The 16,064-nt window shown below is 58.4% G+C and overlaps 1 protein-coding gene across 8 annotated transcripts in view; it reads right to left on the reverse strand.

Annotated features, from left to right (window-relative positions):
* Positions 1–16,064, reverse strand: part of Nphp4 (nephrocystin 4) — a 104,072-nt gene that overhangs the window by 74,032 nt on the left and 13,976 nt on the right. For all 8 annotated transcript variants that reach the window (XR_002817709.1, XM_023699458.1, XM_023699457.1 and 5 more), the window contains exons 4-6: positions 8,760–8,932; positions 7,885–7,949; positions 5,375–5,530 (exon numbers count right to left, since the gene is read on the reverse strand). Coding sequence is in view for 7 of the 8 variants with exons in the window: in XM_023699458.1 (XP_023555226.1) it covers positions 5,375–5,530; positions 7,885–7,949; positions 8,760–8,932 (394 nt within the window). In the remaining variant the exon portion in view is untranslated. The remainder of the gene's footprint in view (positions 1–5,374; positions 5,531–7,884; positions 7,950–8,759; positions 8,933–16,064) is intronic.

Genomic DNA, 16,064 nt, shown 5'->3' on the forward strand with positions numbered 1-16,064 from the left:
GCCACACCAGCACTGGAGGACACACCGACATCACCCCACACCACTGCGGTCCCTGGATGCAGGGAGGGTGGAGGTGTGTACCTCCAGGGAGCCCACAGAGAGGAGCCCGGGCTTCCCTCAAGAGACCTCAGCAGGAACCCGTGCAGCTCTGGTTAAAGCGCAGAGCCCAGGACCTGCCCTGGGCGCCAGGAATCCAGGAGTGGCATTTCTGCAGGGAGCCCGAGCACCTGGCTCCAGGGAGCCCGAGCACCTGGCTCCAGGGAGCCCACTGTGTGGTCAGCACTCCCACAGCCACGGCTGAAACAAGGACACTGAGTCCCAGAGCAGGCCAGCTTCTCCCTGTGGCACAGGAGGCCCCTGGCAAAACCAAGAGGCAGTGTCCCACTGCTCCCTGCAGCAGGGAGGGAGGGAAGGAGGAGGGCGGGTGGGCGCAGATGCCTGAAGGTGTTTAAAGCCAAGAGGAAGGGGGCGCCAGAAGGCATGGCCAGAGGACGCGGTGGGCAGGGTCGTCTTCTGAGAGGGGCAGGGTGCACACAACAGCAGCAGCACAGGGCAGGGACCCTGCGGAGCAGCAGGGGCACGTGCGTGAAAGGTGCTCCCCAGGAACAGGAGGCCCTCACTGGGCACAGGGGCACGCACCCTTCATCCTAGCTACATGGGAGGCTGAGGCGGGAAGACTATAAACATTCGAGGCCAGGCCAGTTTAAGCAACCCAGCAAGACCCTGTCTCAAAATATTTCTAAAAGGCTGAGAGTATAATTTAGCACTGTTAAGAGTTCAATCCCCAGTATAGAAGAGAGAAGGAGGGGGAGAGAGAGAATTGCAGAGGGAGGGAGAGAGGGAATTGCAGAGGGAGGGAGGAAGGGAGGGAAAGAAGGAAGGATTTCTGGTCCCTCTTCACCAGTGTCCCATCTCCCAGCATCATAGAGGAAGCAGGAAAAAAAACACTGGAAGCACAGGTGGCTCTTGCCAAAGTGGGGACAGCTGCCTAGGCCAGACATAGAGCTGCTGGGGGAGTGTCCCCAGGAGCAGAAGGCACGGAGCACCGACAGTGTGGCATCATGGCTATTTCCAGTCATCAGCGCCCAGCAGGTACCTCACCATCAGCAGCCAGTGAGCCCCCCTGCCGGGAGCACTGGCCTCCCTCAAGGGGCTTGGGACACTGCCGTACCACCGTCCAGAGAAGCCCTCAGCTGCCACACGGCCCTCTCTACCAGGCAGGAGCTACCAGGAAGCACCCATGGTCCCCACAGCACACAGCCCGGGGACGGCCACCAGGCAGCCACCACATTCACACATTCACTAAGTCTCAGAAAAGCTTTTGCTAAGCCCCTCTTGGTGCTGCCCCAAGCCACAGCCCACCCCCCAGGATCCCAGAAGCAGGCAGCACGCTGGCTCTGCTCAGCGCTCCAGGCAGGTAGCCCTGCTCAGGGACAGCGCCAGGCCCACCCTCATCCCTTCCCCAGGCTGGCCCTCGTCCCTTCCCCAGGCCGACCCTCATCCCCTCCCCAGCCGACCCTCGTCCCTTCCCCAGCCCGACCCTCGTCCCTTCCCCAGCTGACCCTTGTCCCTTCCCCAGGCCGACCCTCGTCCCCTCCCCAGGCCGACCCTCGTCCCTTCCCCAGGCCGGCCCTCGTCCCTTCCCCAGCCGTCCCTCGTCCCTTCCCCAGCCGACCCTCGTCCCTTCCCCAGCCCGACCCTCATCCCTTCTCCAGCCGACCCTCGTCCCTTCCCCAGCCCAACCCTCGTCCCTTCTCCAGCTGACCCTTGTCCCTTCCCCAGGCCGACCCTCGTCCCTTCCCCAGGCCGACCCTCGTCCCTTCCCCAGGCCGGCCCTCGTCCCTTCCCCAGCCCGGCCCTCGTCCCTTCCCCAGCCGTCCCTCATCCCTTCCCCAGGCCGACCCTCATCCCTTCCCCAGCTGTCCCTCATCCCTTCCCCAGCCCGACCCTCATCCCTTCTCCAGCTGACCCTCATCCCTTCCCCAGGCCGACCCTCGTTCCTTCCCCAGGCTGACCCTCGTCCCTTCCCCAGGCCGACCCTCATCCCTTCCCCAGCCCGACCCTCATCCCTTCTCCAGCTGACCCTAGTTCCTTCCCCAGGCCGACCCTTGTCCCTTCCCCAGGCCGACCCTCATCCCTTCCCCAGGCCGGCCCTCGTCCCTTCCCCAGGCCGGCCCTCGTCCCTTCCCCAGGCCAATCCCAATGCAATGCTCTTTTACTGCAGTCATAAATGAATGGCTGTCTGAGATGGCATCAAAATAAGATTAGACCCCTGAAAATCAGACAATGAGCCCCTGCCACGCAAGCCCACCCAGCCTCAGCCAGCACCAAGCAGAGCCCACCGGGGTGAGTGGCAGTGGCCCCACGTTCCTCTGCAGAGCCTGGTGGGCTGCGAGCCCCATTTCCAGCCAGGCACCCCACGCATGTGGGACACTGGCGAGCGGGTCCCAGGGCACATGTGCAGTCAGCACTCTCCAGCCCCATTTCTAGGGCCCCCCATCTTAGACCCAACAACAGCAGCAGGAATGGGCCACAGCTTCGCAGGCACCCTGGCCGGGCCCAGAGCCGTCTCACATGCCCACTGGGAGGGCAAGCAGGCAGCTTCTGGAAATGAGCACTTCAGGATGCAGAGCCAAGACCTCCACCCTACTGCGCCTCTCAACACACAACTGCTCTCCCAGGGGCCCATCTGGGCACCAAGCTTCCCTCCCTGGACCCCAGGGATGACAGGGCAGGCCACGGGGACCTCCCGCAGTGAACCAGAGCAGTCCACGGGAATCACAGGAGCTCCGCAGATACCTGCTGGCAAGTCACAAAGGGACAGACACAGACACACCTCAGCCACAAGACTCCAGGTCAGGAGGACCGGCAGTACAGTACAGGGCCCATACAGGGGCTTGGAGAGCGTTTAAAGCTAGGGGATCTGCAGCAGACCGAACCAGAGGGCTCCCAGCTTGTTCCCACTCACAGAGAACCACTCACGTCTCATCTCTAGAGAGACCGGAGAAAGGCAGGTGATGGTGGAAATGACCATCCCGGACCACCTAAGAAATTCAGTAACTCGCCTGATATCTAAGTTGAACCCAATAATGCTGTGATGGGCAACTTGCGTGGGCTGGGAGTCAAGCAGGGACTGGTAATGTGCACACCACGCGCACCCAGGGGTCATGGAGGTCTAACTGCCCTCTCTGCTCCCTGGCCCCTTGCTCCCTGGCACTGCCCCCTGCCCTGCTTCCTGGCCATGGGGAGCTAAGCACCCTGGCTCTTCCTCACCCTCCCACCGTGATGCCCCTGTCCTGCTGCCAGCCCTTCCCAACAGGAAAGCTAACACAGAAACCAAAACAAGGAGTGGGGTCACCGCCGCGATTCTGCCTGACCACCTGCTTCAGAAGCCTGTGGAACAGGATAGCAGGAGGAGTTCGGAAAGGTTTAGAGATGCTGGCAAGAGAAGCCCTCGAATGCCATAAGCAGAGACTGTCCCCTGGCCAACTGCCCCCAGCAGGGGACAGCCTGGGAGAGCAGCAAAGCACAGCTCCGGGCGTGTCCGGCGGGCCACAGGGGTGGGGCGTTGGGTGCTGCCCACGGTCACGCTCCCTCTGTGGCACTGTCCCTGCTCTGCTCCCAGCTGCCATGAACTGAGCATCCCTGCTCACCACGCCCACTCCCACGAGGCTCCTCTCTGGGAACCAGACAACCACAGACTGAATCCCCAGCACGGAGAGCCCAGCTCAGCCCCTCCTCCTGGAGGCTGTGGACGTCAGGTGTCGGCGCCAGGAAGGCTGAGCAACACAAACCCATGCGCAGGCCCGGGCGGAGTGCCGCGCCCCGTGGGGACAACACCACACACACTTATTCTCCCTGGAGCTGAGCTGCGCTTCCCCCAGGTCTCCAGCGTCTCCCCCAGAGCCACACCCTCACACATCAGTGCTCTGCGTGTCACCACCCACACTCCACCCCAGGGCTGGGCATAGAGCTTGCCCCTCAAAGAGCAGGCTCCACAGCGCCAGGAACCCCAGGGATTCTGTAGGGAGAAGCCAGGGGGTCCTCGCTCCTGGCCTCGTCTGGGCAGCCTCACAAACGGCCTCTGGAGGTGCCCAGCGTGCTAACGCCGGCTAGGCCAGATACCTGGGACAAACAGCGTACAGGGAGGGAAGATCTGCTTTGGCGCTTGGGTTCGGAGCTCCCTGCAGGCACAGGACCTGATGCTCTGGGACCGTGGAAGCAGTGCATCCTGGCAGGGGCACAGCGGAGAAGCTGCTCGCTTCCAGGGGCCAGGCAAGAGCAGGAAGGGGCCAAGGTCCCGATGTCCCTGTCAAGAGCACGGCCCCAGGGATCCAACTCCCACTACGCCCAGCCTCCTGTGAGTCGCACCAGCTCCGCACAGGACCACAGGCTGGGCACACGGCACACGGGGGACACCCCAGATCCACACACAGCACCACACTGTGGACTGTGTAGCAGAAGCAGGGGCACAGGACCACAGGCTGGGCACACGGCACACGGGGGACACCCCAGATCCACACACAGCACCACACTGTGGACTGTGTAGCAGAAGCAGGGGCACAGCACACACCCACAGCGGCCCCTCAGCCACACCGGGGTGCTCCACTTCCACCCTCACTCTGAGGGCCAGGCCACGACCGAGCCCTTGGTCTTTCACGCGAAGCTCAGTTTTCAAAAACTGTCAAGTCTCTGGGGACCACTGTTCATTGCAGGGTTGTGCCTAGCGCAGGAAGACAAATCAACCCAACTGGATGAACAACCCACGGGTGAACCACACGGTGGAGCCTCAGCCTCCAAAACAAAGGGGCCTGAGACGCAGCCGCGGCACTGGGCATGGATGACGGGACACTGCACGATGCAAATGGCGCTGTTCGTCTATGGGGGACACGCAGAGGTCACATCAGAGACAGACGGCAGAGCAGGGGCTCTGGGGCTGAGGGTGCAGGTGGGGATGGGGTCTCGTGGACACAGAGTTTCAGTTTAAAAGGAAAACACCCTGGAGAGAGGTGGTGGTGAAGGCTGTGTAATGTAACCCTCAATTTTAAAAGTGCTAACGATGGAGTGGCTGTTGCCACAGCACAGGAAAAGTGAGATCCGAAGACACTGGCTTCTTGGCCTTGCGCTAAGAGAGAGCTGAGTTTCATAAAAGCCTTTCCCAAGGAAAGGCAACAAAGGTGCTCGGGCAGTGACACATTCCTCAGGAAGGGGCTGAGAACAGAGACCACCGCCGCCTCCCCCTATCCAAGAAGAGCCCCAGCAGCAGCACACGGGCCCCTTCTGCCCACTGGGGGCCATGGGGATTCCAAGTCCTTCGAGGTTGGATCCTGAGCTCGCCTGACCTGCAGAGTGGAGAGAATGAAAGGGCCCTTACCCACGTCGCCGTGCGCTGCAAGGAGGCCAGGGATGGGCCGCAGCCCGGACACCAGCAGATTCTCAGGCAGCAGGTGGAAGATGGGCTCCAGGGCTGGGTGTGGCCGCAGCGTGTAGCGCAGGCTGCAGTTCTCGATGAGGGTCATGTGCTTGTTTTCTGCAGGAAGAGCACCAACGCGATGGCTGAGACCGCAGGCACAGCCGAGAAACAGAAATTCGAGCAGCACCACCAAGAGGAAGCACATTTTTCTAAGGAGAGTGGGGAATTGCTCCATCATTCAACTGAAAAGTGAGAGGAATCGATCCTCAAGAATTTCTCCAAGAAAATGCACCAACAACTGTTCGGCTGATTTCTGTTTCTATGTGCTCGTTTATTTTTTGAGACCGGGATTGCTACATTGCCCAGGCTGGCCCCAAACTCCCAACCCAAGCGATCCTCCTGCTCAGCCTCAGGAGTGGGTTGGAGTGCAGGCACGTGCCACCACATCTGGCAGCCACAAGAACAATCTCTAAGCCAACACAGCAAGTCTCTCCACCAAAGGCCAGGTTTGGGGCTGCGCTATTGCCTTAGGAGACCTGAGATCAGAGAGAGGTGGGTGACACTTTGGCCCCACACAGCCTTCCCCTTGGTCTCAGCCCTGAGACCATCAAGCCATGCCAAGGACAAGATGCCTGGAGGTGGCAGGTGGCACCAGAGAGGAGGCCCCATCCTCCAGGAGGGCCACTGTCCTGGACTGGCTGTGAGAGACCAGCTCACGGATCTCTAAACACCCAGGGCCCAGTCACGCAAATGTCTGGATACCTCATGGGGGACAGAGAGCAGGTCAAGTAGTCCCACAGCCCCGGCATGCAGCGTGCCCAGGGAAACCTAGCCCTGACCCTCTCACCACCTCTGCCAAATCTCACATGGGCCTGACTTCCTCCACTGAAGAGGACCTCACACCTTCCACACAGCGAAGGCTCACAGGCACCCAGAGTACGCATGCACACGGGGGAGGCACTCACTGAAGGAACTCAAAGCAAGGCAGTGGCACACAGCCGTGACAGAGTAAGGCCCTCTCTAGGACCTGCAGGAAGCATTCTGCAGGATGGATTCCTGGGAAAGTGAGGCGTGCGCCAGGAACAAAAGCAGGCAAGACAAGATTCAACAGGCACCCACTTTTGTACTGCAGGGGGAGCCAACGGGGCCCACGCAGCTCCCAGGGAGGCCATGCACATGGCGGGCAAGGCTGGGCAGAAGGGACCTCGCCCCGGACCTCTCTTATTTGTCTATACCCTGAGAGCTATGAATACTGGGAAGCTGCAGCCACTACCAGAAGATTCCCAGTGTCCATGGGGCAGACGGGGCTCTCTGTACACGTGGGCTCCGCACCCCGAGCAGGAACACAGACAGTGAACAGTGCCACGCCAGGGCAGGTAGGAGTCAGGCAGCCTCGTGCCCTGCTAACAGGCCCTGGTCCACGCACTCTTTTGAAGAGAAGGCCCTAGCAAGCCAAACTATATTCAGCTGTAAAAATGACCCAAACAGCAATCCTTGAAATAAAGTTAAGTTTCTGATTGTTCCCCTAGCTCAAATTTTTGAACAGGGCAGGGGAGATAGCTCAGTAAGATAAGCACTTGCCTGGCAAGCACAAGGTCCTGAGTTCAATCCCCAGTACAGCAAAAAAAAAAAAAAAAATTCAGGGGGAGGAGCTGGGCTATTTGAAAGCAGACCTAGGCCATGGGGCTGGCACAGCAGCCACCTCCCCAAGGACAGGGTCACCCTCCTGGGCAAACCTGCGCCTCCCCTCCAGGCAAGCTCAGCCTCCGCTCTGGTCCTCTGCCGTGTCCTTCCAGCACCCCAGCCCCATGCACCTCTCTGCCCCATCCTCTAGATAAGTGGCAGCAAGGGGCACACATCCTCCAGCCGCCCCCATCCCCATGTCCCTGGCTGCCCGCAAGGCACCAAGCAGAGGGATATGGCAGGAAGCCCCCTTGGCTCTGGAGCAGAGCTCCCCAAGGCGAGAACAGCGTGGTCCCCCACAGAATGTGCCCCAAAGGCAGGCACAGCTGCGAAAGCCTGGCAAGTGGGCAACAGCCAACGACATCCAGCCAGAGGCTCCTCTGGACGGTAACTGCCTTGTCTAGCGGGTAAAGCTCTCATCCAAGAGGTGGGAGGCCACCTCCTCTCCCAGTGGCTCCCAATGACCCATGCCCTTCCTCACAGATGCTGGCCCTCCTCTGGGGATGGTGTACTTCAGTTCTTCAAATTAGGCAAAACACCAGGCATGGTGGTACATTCCTATAATCCTTGTACTCAGGAGGCTGAGGCAGGAGGATCATTTCGAGTTCGAGGCCAGCCTGGGCTACAAAGTAAGCTCAATGCCAGGCTGACTACATAGCAAAACCCTGCCTCAAAAAGACAAATTAGACAAAACCCCAAGCCCACAACATGTCTGTCCAAGACGCTATCACAGAACAGGGTAAGCACTGAGGCGACAGGGTGACTACGGGGCTGGGCTGGGCACTTACGTTCTATGGGGTCCTGGAGAAGCGGGTGCAACAGGGCTCTAGGGGTGCCGTGATACAGCTTCAACCTGGAAAACAGGGCCGGGGCACTGTGTCAGCAGTCCGCACCCAGCACCACCACCAAGGCCGGCTGTGCATCTCGGCCCCCACCTCTGAGAACCTTCAGACGGAGGCCTGAGCAGAGTGCCAGCGGCCCCCGCCTGGGCTCTGCCTGTGCCAGGCATGGCTGGCAGGCTGCAGCCCAGGAAATGAGAGGCCAGACAGCACGGTCACGGGAACGTCAGCCACTCGGAAGTGTCCCCACAGGACATCCAAGGAATCGCCAAGCTGTCCAGCAGAAGCAAGCGTCTCACCCAGGTGGTTTCACCCCAGGGCACGTTCAGCAAGGCCTGGAGGGGGCTGGGTGTCACGGCTGGCCAGGGGAAGGCCAGTGCCGGGGCAGAGTCCCCAGCGTGAGAGCTGCGAGGGTGAGAAGCCCCACCTGCAGGAATAACACGAACTTTCACAAGCCTAAGGGCTCGCGCTGCACGTCATCCATCTGCACGGCCCGCTCACAGCACAGCCTGGCAGGTGATAGGCTCGGCCCCAGCTGCTGCGCGGAGCCGCTGCCCTCTGGCACCTGTATGTGAAGCCACACAACAGGAGGCTCACACAGCCCCACGAGATGCACACTGCGGCCTGGCATGCAGAGGTGAGGGAGTCCAGTGTCAGAGTTAAATGATCCCCCAGAGCCCTGCAGGATGATGGCAAAGTGGGAGTTTGTCCACACACACCCTGCATCCAGCACAACGCTGAGGCAAAGCCAGCGCTCACTCTAGCTTAAAGGAGGAGGCCTCTGCTGACTTAGAAGAGGTCAAACAAACAAACAAACACCCTACCGTTTGTCCTGGTTCGGAGAGGTCAGAGAGTCTGCCCTGCTGCTGAAGATCCGAAGGATTCCAAACCCACAGGACAAGGCCTGGAGAGTCCCACCTTGCTCCTTGCCTTCAGCAACTACTTCAACCACAGCCACGATGTTCGGGTGGTTTAAGGTTGTATGAAAGTAGAGGGGCTACAAAGCAGAAAGCAGAGCACAGTTTGAGGGGAGCCAGGCGGAAGCCCAGAATCCACAGCCTCTCGCCTGCCACCCTCCAATTTGCCACCTCAGCACCCAGGCACCACCCAGAGCCTGAGTGGAGCAGGAAAGGAAGGACCGGGAATGAAGGTGCAGCCTCTTGCTCCAAAGCCCCATGACATCCAGGCCACGGGATGTTCTGTCTCTGCTCCAGGGCTTGCAACTCTGGCATGGCCACCTCCACACTACCAGCAGACCCCTGGCCCTTGGGACAAGAAAGGCCGGGCCGGCAGTGTACCTGCCCCAGGACCAGGGACACCAGGCAGAACCACAGCCAGATCAGCCCAGGCCACACACAACCCGCACACCCTCCGCCCCAGCCTGAGCCAATGCTGGCTCACAATGCACCAACATCCACGACCGACGGGCTCCAGCCCAGCTGACCGTGCTGCAGCTAAGGTTCCCGGATCAGCTTAGGTGCCGAGCAGGGAGCACAGTCAGGGCTGTTCTGGAGGAAAAGCACCTCCCTATCACCTTAGGGGAAGCTAGACTAGGCAGAAGATATTCAAACTGATTTTCAGGTTTCTTTGTTTTGGGGACTTCTTTGTGGTATTGAGAACTTAACCGAGGGTCTCGCACACACTGCGCAAGCACTCCACCACTACACCACAGGCTAAGTGGCCTGGGCTGGCCTCAAACTTGCAGTCCCCCCACCTCAGCCTCACAAGTAGCGAGGAAGATAAGCATGCACCACCACACCCAGCTTCGAACACCTGCACCCTTTCTGTCCCCAACAAACAGAAGATCTCTGGGTCCCGCTGCCTGGGACGGCCGAGACGAGCCCTTCTCTGGTTTAACAGGCGCGCTCCCTTCGCTCTGCAGCTGCTTTCCTGCTTCCTAAACACAGTCACCTTCGTCCACACGGATCAAGGTGCAGGCACGGAGACAGCAGGGGAGGAACTGCTGGTGGGGTTTGCCAACCCCTGTGGCATCAGGGCCCACACGTGGCGCTGAGCTGGTCCCCAGGCTGAGCTGGAGGTGAGGTTGCTGCACAGCCACCCCCAGCAGAGCGAGGTGGGGCGGGGCCGGGGGCCGGGCTACTGCGCTGTGATTTAAACTCACGCAAACACTCCCGTTACAGAGTCATTACCATGGTGTCACGGCGAAAGTGCTTACTGTAATCACAGACTGTCAGCCCGGGATAACGGACAGACACATTAAAACATCAGCCACAAGATATAAATCGTTATTCTATTATCTTTTATTGCAAAATGATGAAATAATGGCCACTTTCAGCTGACAGGTGGTCGGGCTCAGAGAGAGTTATGTGTCTGTTTCTGAGACTGGGACCTATGTAAAAGCCCTCTGCGTGGCGACTTGGCCACCACCCCGCCTTCATATTTATACCTTGCACATCGCCTTTACGGGCACTGGCTGCTTCTGCCTCTGGCCATAAAACAAACGTTCTCAACTTGGACAGACGTGAAGCAACCAACCATCATCTCGCGACTTAGAGGTCACCTTGAAATAGCTCCACGGGAAGGCAGCAGGGCCCGCCCTTGGCAGGCCCCTAGTATGGATTTGCGGCTGCTGCCCTTCTCTTTCATTTGCCTCCAAGAACAATTACCCTGCGACCAGAATTTCCAGCCACAGAGCCCCCAGCTGCTCATCTCTCAGCAGCATGGGCTCGGAATCAGAACACACTTCATCAGCACAGCCAGCCCTTGCAGACACGAGGCGCGCCAAGGGCAGTTCAAGTCCAGCGCTGCTCTCGACCACTGAGGTCAGGCGCGCCTCCAGAGCTCATTCACTGACCCTGCAGAGCAGAAGCACCAGCATGCTGAAGAACTCATAAGGACTCCGGAAAATACAACCCAGCCTTGCAGAAGTTCAAGGCTCAAAGACTTCACAAAGGATGGATTAGGTGAATGCTACAGCGCAAATGCTGCTCAGGACCAGGCGGCTCTGGGGCCTGAGAAGGGAAGAGCTCCGGGGATGGAGACAGGCAGCTCACGTCCACGTGTACAAATGGGCTCCAGGAAACGCGGCCAGCTCTCGGGGAGCAACAGCTGTAAACAGGCCTTTCGGTCTAGAGAAATGTAATTACCACCAACACCCTACACTTGGGGAGGGAAATCCTATGCGTCGTCGACTGGGGCTGCAGGATTAAAAGCATAAGTCAAGCCATCAAATTACCTGAGGGAGAAGGTCACCTGAGACAGAAACAATGGCCGCTCACCCTGCCTCTCCCTGCGGCTGTACCTGACAAGCGCACTCCCCGACAGGGTCGACGCACTAACACATCTTGGAAATGCCCGTCTCCACACTCCCTCACCATCAGCTTCACCCACTTTCTGCTTCTCGCCAGAAGTAACGCGAGTGACGCTGGGCTCTGCCTCAGGGTCTTCAGGAGGAAGCTGCGCCGGGCAGCCCCGGCTCAGGCCACATGCCCTGTCATCTGCTGACAGGTGCCTACCAGGCCAGGAGGAGCCAAGCAAAAATTATACCAGCACCCCCAAGCTGCAGACCAAGATGAACCCCACCCTGGAGGAACAACATGAACTTTCACGGGCTGAAAGGCCCACACCCCACGTCACACGTTCCTGCGCATCCAGCTGCTGGTAGGTGACAGGTGTTCACCTACCTCTGCCGCACAGACCCCACTGCCACCCGGGCCGTGGGTGAGGCCACACTTCACACTCATGCTCCTGATGAGCTGCACACCACTACGCAGTGTACAGAGGAGGGAGTCCGGGGTCAGAGTTCAGGGCTCACCTGAAGCCCCACAGGACACTGTGACAGCACAAGGCTGGCCATGCGCATCCGCCCAACACTCATGCAAAGCCTGTCCTCACTATGGCCTAAAGCACGACTCCTCTGCTTACTCAGAGAAGCAGGTGAGCGCCCCAGACAGACCCAAAGCCAGAGAAGCACCCCTCAGCTCGCTCCTATGAACACACAACCCCAGCTTTCTATGCCCCCAAATGACCGGCAGGTGGCATTCAGCACTCGGTGAGGGCTGGCACTGGAACGCCACATAGAAGGTGTTCTCGGGCTTCACTTTGGGTCCAGGGCACTGGTGGGGGGCACAGCTGCAGACATGGGACATGCTGGAGAGGACGCCTGTTTTTGTGTCAGGTTGTGCCCTCCCTCGGGGCACAGGGCATGGGGGTGATGAACTTCAACTCCCAACTGGCAGATGAGCCAAGCTCAGCGGGGCTCAGGGAGGTCCACTCAGGTCACATGGTGTCCCGCACAGCACACACTTTGCAGGGCAAATTCCACGGCTCCTGTCACTCTGCTGAATAACAGCTGTGCCATACCCATGCTCCCCTCACTGTGGTTCTGGGAAGGGAAGCGACCCAAGGACCCATGTCCCTCACTGGTGAGGGCAGGGAGCCCCCCTCACCTGAGCAACACTGGGCTGCTGGGTGCTCAGGAAGGAGCCCTGTGCTGGGTCTGCGTATCGGGGCAGCCCCAGGAGCCCAGCCCAGAATACCCCTCAAATCAAGAGAAGGAAAAACCAAGCTGACCGGGAGACGCCAACAAGAGGGAGAATTCCGTCCCCTGAGAAGTGGGAGTGTAACAAGTGCACAGGGCTGTGGCCTCTGGGGTTATTTTCCAAGACACGTTGTTACAGACTGAATGAATTATGAACCTCTCGGAGGAAGGAGAAGGCAATTCCTCTCCACGAGAAGGTCTTAGAGAACGCAGAATTCTGGGCTCAAGGCTGAGACAGCTTCAGGGTCCTCACCTGGGGGCCCAGGCACTGTCCTTGGGCAACCATGGGAACCCATGGCCCACAGAAAAATACCAACTCGGCTTCCAGGCGAGACTTCCCCGTCTGAATCTTATTCAGGACCAGTGTTGTCTGCACAGCCACGAGACAGCACCTTTCTAAGGGCCGCGTCCACAGCAACAGCACGACAAAGCCCGAGCACACCGGGCAGGACCATGGCCCGCAGGGCTGGGGCGGCTCTCCTGGCCCTGCCGCCGTCAGCTTCCCGACCTCAAATCTGACCACCAAGCTGCTGCTGTGGGGAAGGCAGGAAAGCACTTGCAAATCACATAGCCACCTCTCAAAGACAAATGGAACTCACTTCTCCCTCCCGCCGCTCAGCCCTGGAGGCCACCACCACCCCACACCTGCAGCCGAGTGCTCATCGTGCCCCGCTTTTCCACCACATGTGCATTTTCACAAGCATACTAGCACACGCATGTGCTGCACGCACACCACCAAGGGGGATTCTCCATGCCTGAGGAAACGGGAAGAAGGCCCGTTCTGCACGCTTAACATGGAGGAGCTGGGAGGAAACGCCCAGCACAGAAGCCTCTGCCCAGCAGCCATCAGGATGGACCCGTGCCTGGGCCGCCAGTGGCCTCTGCTGCTCACCATGGGCATAGCAGCCAGGGCCAGGCCGCGTCCCAGAGAGGCAGCCGAGGCAGCCCCTCGCCCTGCACCCCCATGCTAACCCTGCTGCACCCCTGCTGCAATGGCTCCAGGCTTCAGGATGCAGAATTCCCCAGAGACATCACACTTTCCCTCGGCCCCCAAATCTGCCCACCAAGGGGGTCACCCCTGGCCGAAGTAGTGCCCCTGCTGCCCAGGCTACAGTCCGGCCACCTCCACAGGCATCACAGGCTCAGAATGAGGGGACGGACACAAGGCCTAGGGCTCTCCACCAGCAGGGGGGCAGTGAAACCTGACATGTAGCTCCATTTTGGGGACTACAGGCGTCCTTGGTAGCAGGAATGTGACCCCAGGCAAGGGCACAGCGTGGCCTCAGCAGCCTGCCCCTGCTTGCCCACTCGGGAACCCCAGGTATCAGGAGACAGAGGCTCCGCTGCTGACCTAAGGCCAGGACTGCTTTGGGTCGTGGGCACCCCCAGGGAGCACAGGGCAGAGGCTGCAGGTCAGGGATAGTCCCGCCTGCTCTCTAATAGGATGGTGGACATAATGTGATGAGGGAGGAGCCGATGAGAAGGCTCCAGGATCATGTACTCCGTCCTGACGTGCCACCGGCATCCCTGATGGCAAAGTCAGGGCCACTAATCCTGGGGCCCAGAGCACAGCAGACAGGACCAGACAAGAGACCCCTGCACACGGCACAGCTGTGTGGGCAGCGCCCCATGGGTTTAACTACTGAGCCCTCCACCATCACCCTGCAACCAACAGGAGAATCTGTCCCCAGGAACCTCAGTTTTCTCCTCTTTAAAATGGGGACACAGGCCTTTCGGTCCTCTTCTGCGTGAGAGCAGACTGGGGGGCCCTGAGCTCAGTAATAAACGGCTTTCCAAATTCCAATCTGGTTGATCTGGTTCCTATTCTGAGTGACCCATAACATTTGGGGGCTCGTCCAGGATCCCCTTTACTGGGGATCAATCTGAGGAACCAAAGTTTTCAGAAACCACTTCCCAAGGGGAGACTTTCTGGCCCCAGGGTGGTCTCCGAAAGCTTACAAATTTCATCATTCGAGCCTCTGAGCCATCTGTAAGTTCTTACCGGATTTCAGACGATGACCATCAGAGTACAGAGACTCTGCGTCCCCCAGAAAACTTTGGACCTTCTCCAAATTGGAAAGGCCCTCCTTCTCCTAGGCTGCTTGGTCTCTGCAGGGCTCTTTTAAACTTTCTTTTGCTTACCAAGCTTAGACAGTCATCTTTGGAAATCTGGGACACCCTGACCAGCTCCCTTACATTCAGGCTTGGATTGATCTTGCCCATGAACCTCTGAAATGACTCAAGGATTGCTGTTCAAGATGCTGTTCCCGGAGGACCGGCCAGTCCCACATGGTCGCACTGGCAGTCCCAACTGATGAGAAGCGGCTGTGACCCCGACCATCACCTTCAGAACCCGCTTATCCTGCCTGCTACCTGGTACACAGATAAATTCATTATGCGGTTGTTAAAATATTGGTCAAAATGTATTGGTAAATCTAAGCTAAAACATGGAAATGTTATAAGGTTATGATGCTTCTTTAATGGGACATTTTACGACTTTTGTATTTGTATGTGTTGCATTCAAACTGGTTACTAAACGTACTGATATTCCTTGCTTGACTTTTTAGACAGCACTAGAAAAAATGTTTGTAAGCTTCTGGTGAATTTTATGTAAATTTCTGAAAAATGGGATTTTTAAAACTAGTACAGACTTAGAACATATACATGCCTGTAAAACATGTGACTCCTTTTGCCAGCTAAATGACATTAGGTCAACAATGGTTCTTGACTACTGAAAGATCTCTACTGACCTATTGCACCTTTCCCCTTCTCTTTCTGCCAGTAAACTAAAAAATTCTACCTGAAAAAAATAAATAAATAAAATAAAATAAAATGGGGACACAAAAGGAGATCGAGGATGATATCATGTGTGTATGTGCCAACACCTGGTCCATCCGAGTCCCTCCGCAGGACAGGACAGCTTCGGTCACTCCGACACTGTTGTTAACAAGCTCTGTTCCCTGGGTTCATCCTGCTCCCCAAGAAAGAAAATCAAGAAAGCACCACATGGGGCCACAGAAGCTGCTCACAGCCACCAGCTGTATCACTGTCCTGGGACACAGGACACAGCTGGGGTGTGGGAGGCACAGTGATGGTCTCCTCAGGTCACAGAGAGTCACCGCGATTTGCAACATCCTCACCCAGCAGGCCAGCAGGGGCGGCTGCGAGGGGCCTGCCAACCCTTTAGCTCCGCGACAGCACCTGCCCAGGCCCAGAGTACTCTTCTGACCTCTGGGAGCGACCGGCACTGTCACAGAACAGCCTCGGATGGGTCCACACCAAGGGACTTGCTCCCAGGGCTGGGTGACAGCCAAGTGCTGGGAGCAGTGTGTTCACAGCCAGCCTGAGACTCACTCAGTCGCCTGGAGCTGGGATGGCGAAGTTGGCTGTGGTCACCACTACCACCCGTGACACCAGGATTCCCTGTCCTGGCTCTGGACCCCTGAAAAAAATAAAACCAATAGAGCCCAGTCCCTGGATCCCTGAGACTGTCCCCTGCAGGGATCAAATCTTTGTGCTCTCCCCACTCAAATTCAGATGTAAACCAGGAGCAGGGACGGTGGCAAACGTCGCTCACCCCAGCACTCAGGAGGCTGAGGCAAGAGGATCACTGTGAGTTCAAGGCCCC

This window comes from Octodon degus, unplaced genomic scaffold, assembly GCF_000260255.1.
Source record: "Octodon degus isolate 3935 unplaced genomic scaffold, OctDeg1.0 scaffold00113, whole genome shotgun sequence".
Lineage (NCBI taxonomy): Eukaryota > Metazoa > Chordata > Mammalia > Rodentia > Octodontidae > Octodon > Octodon degus.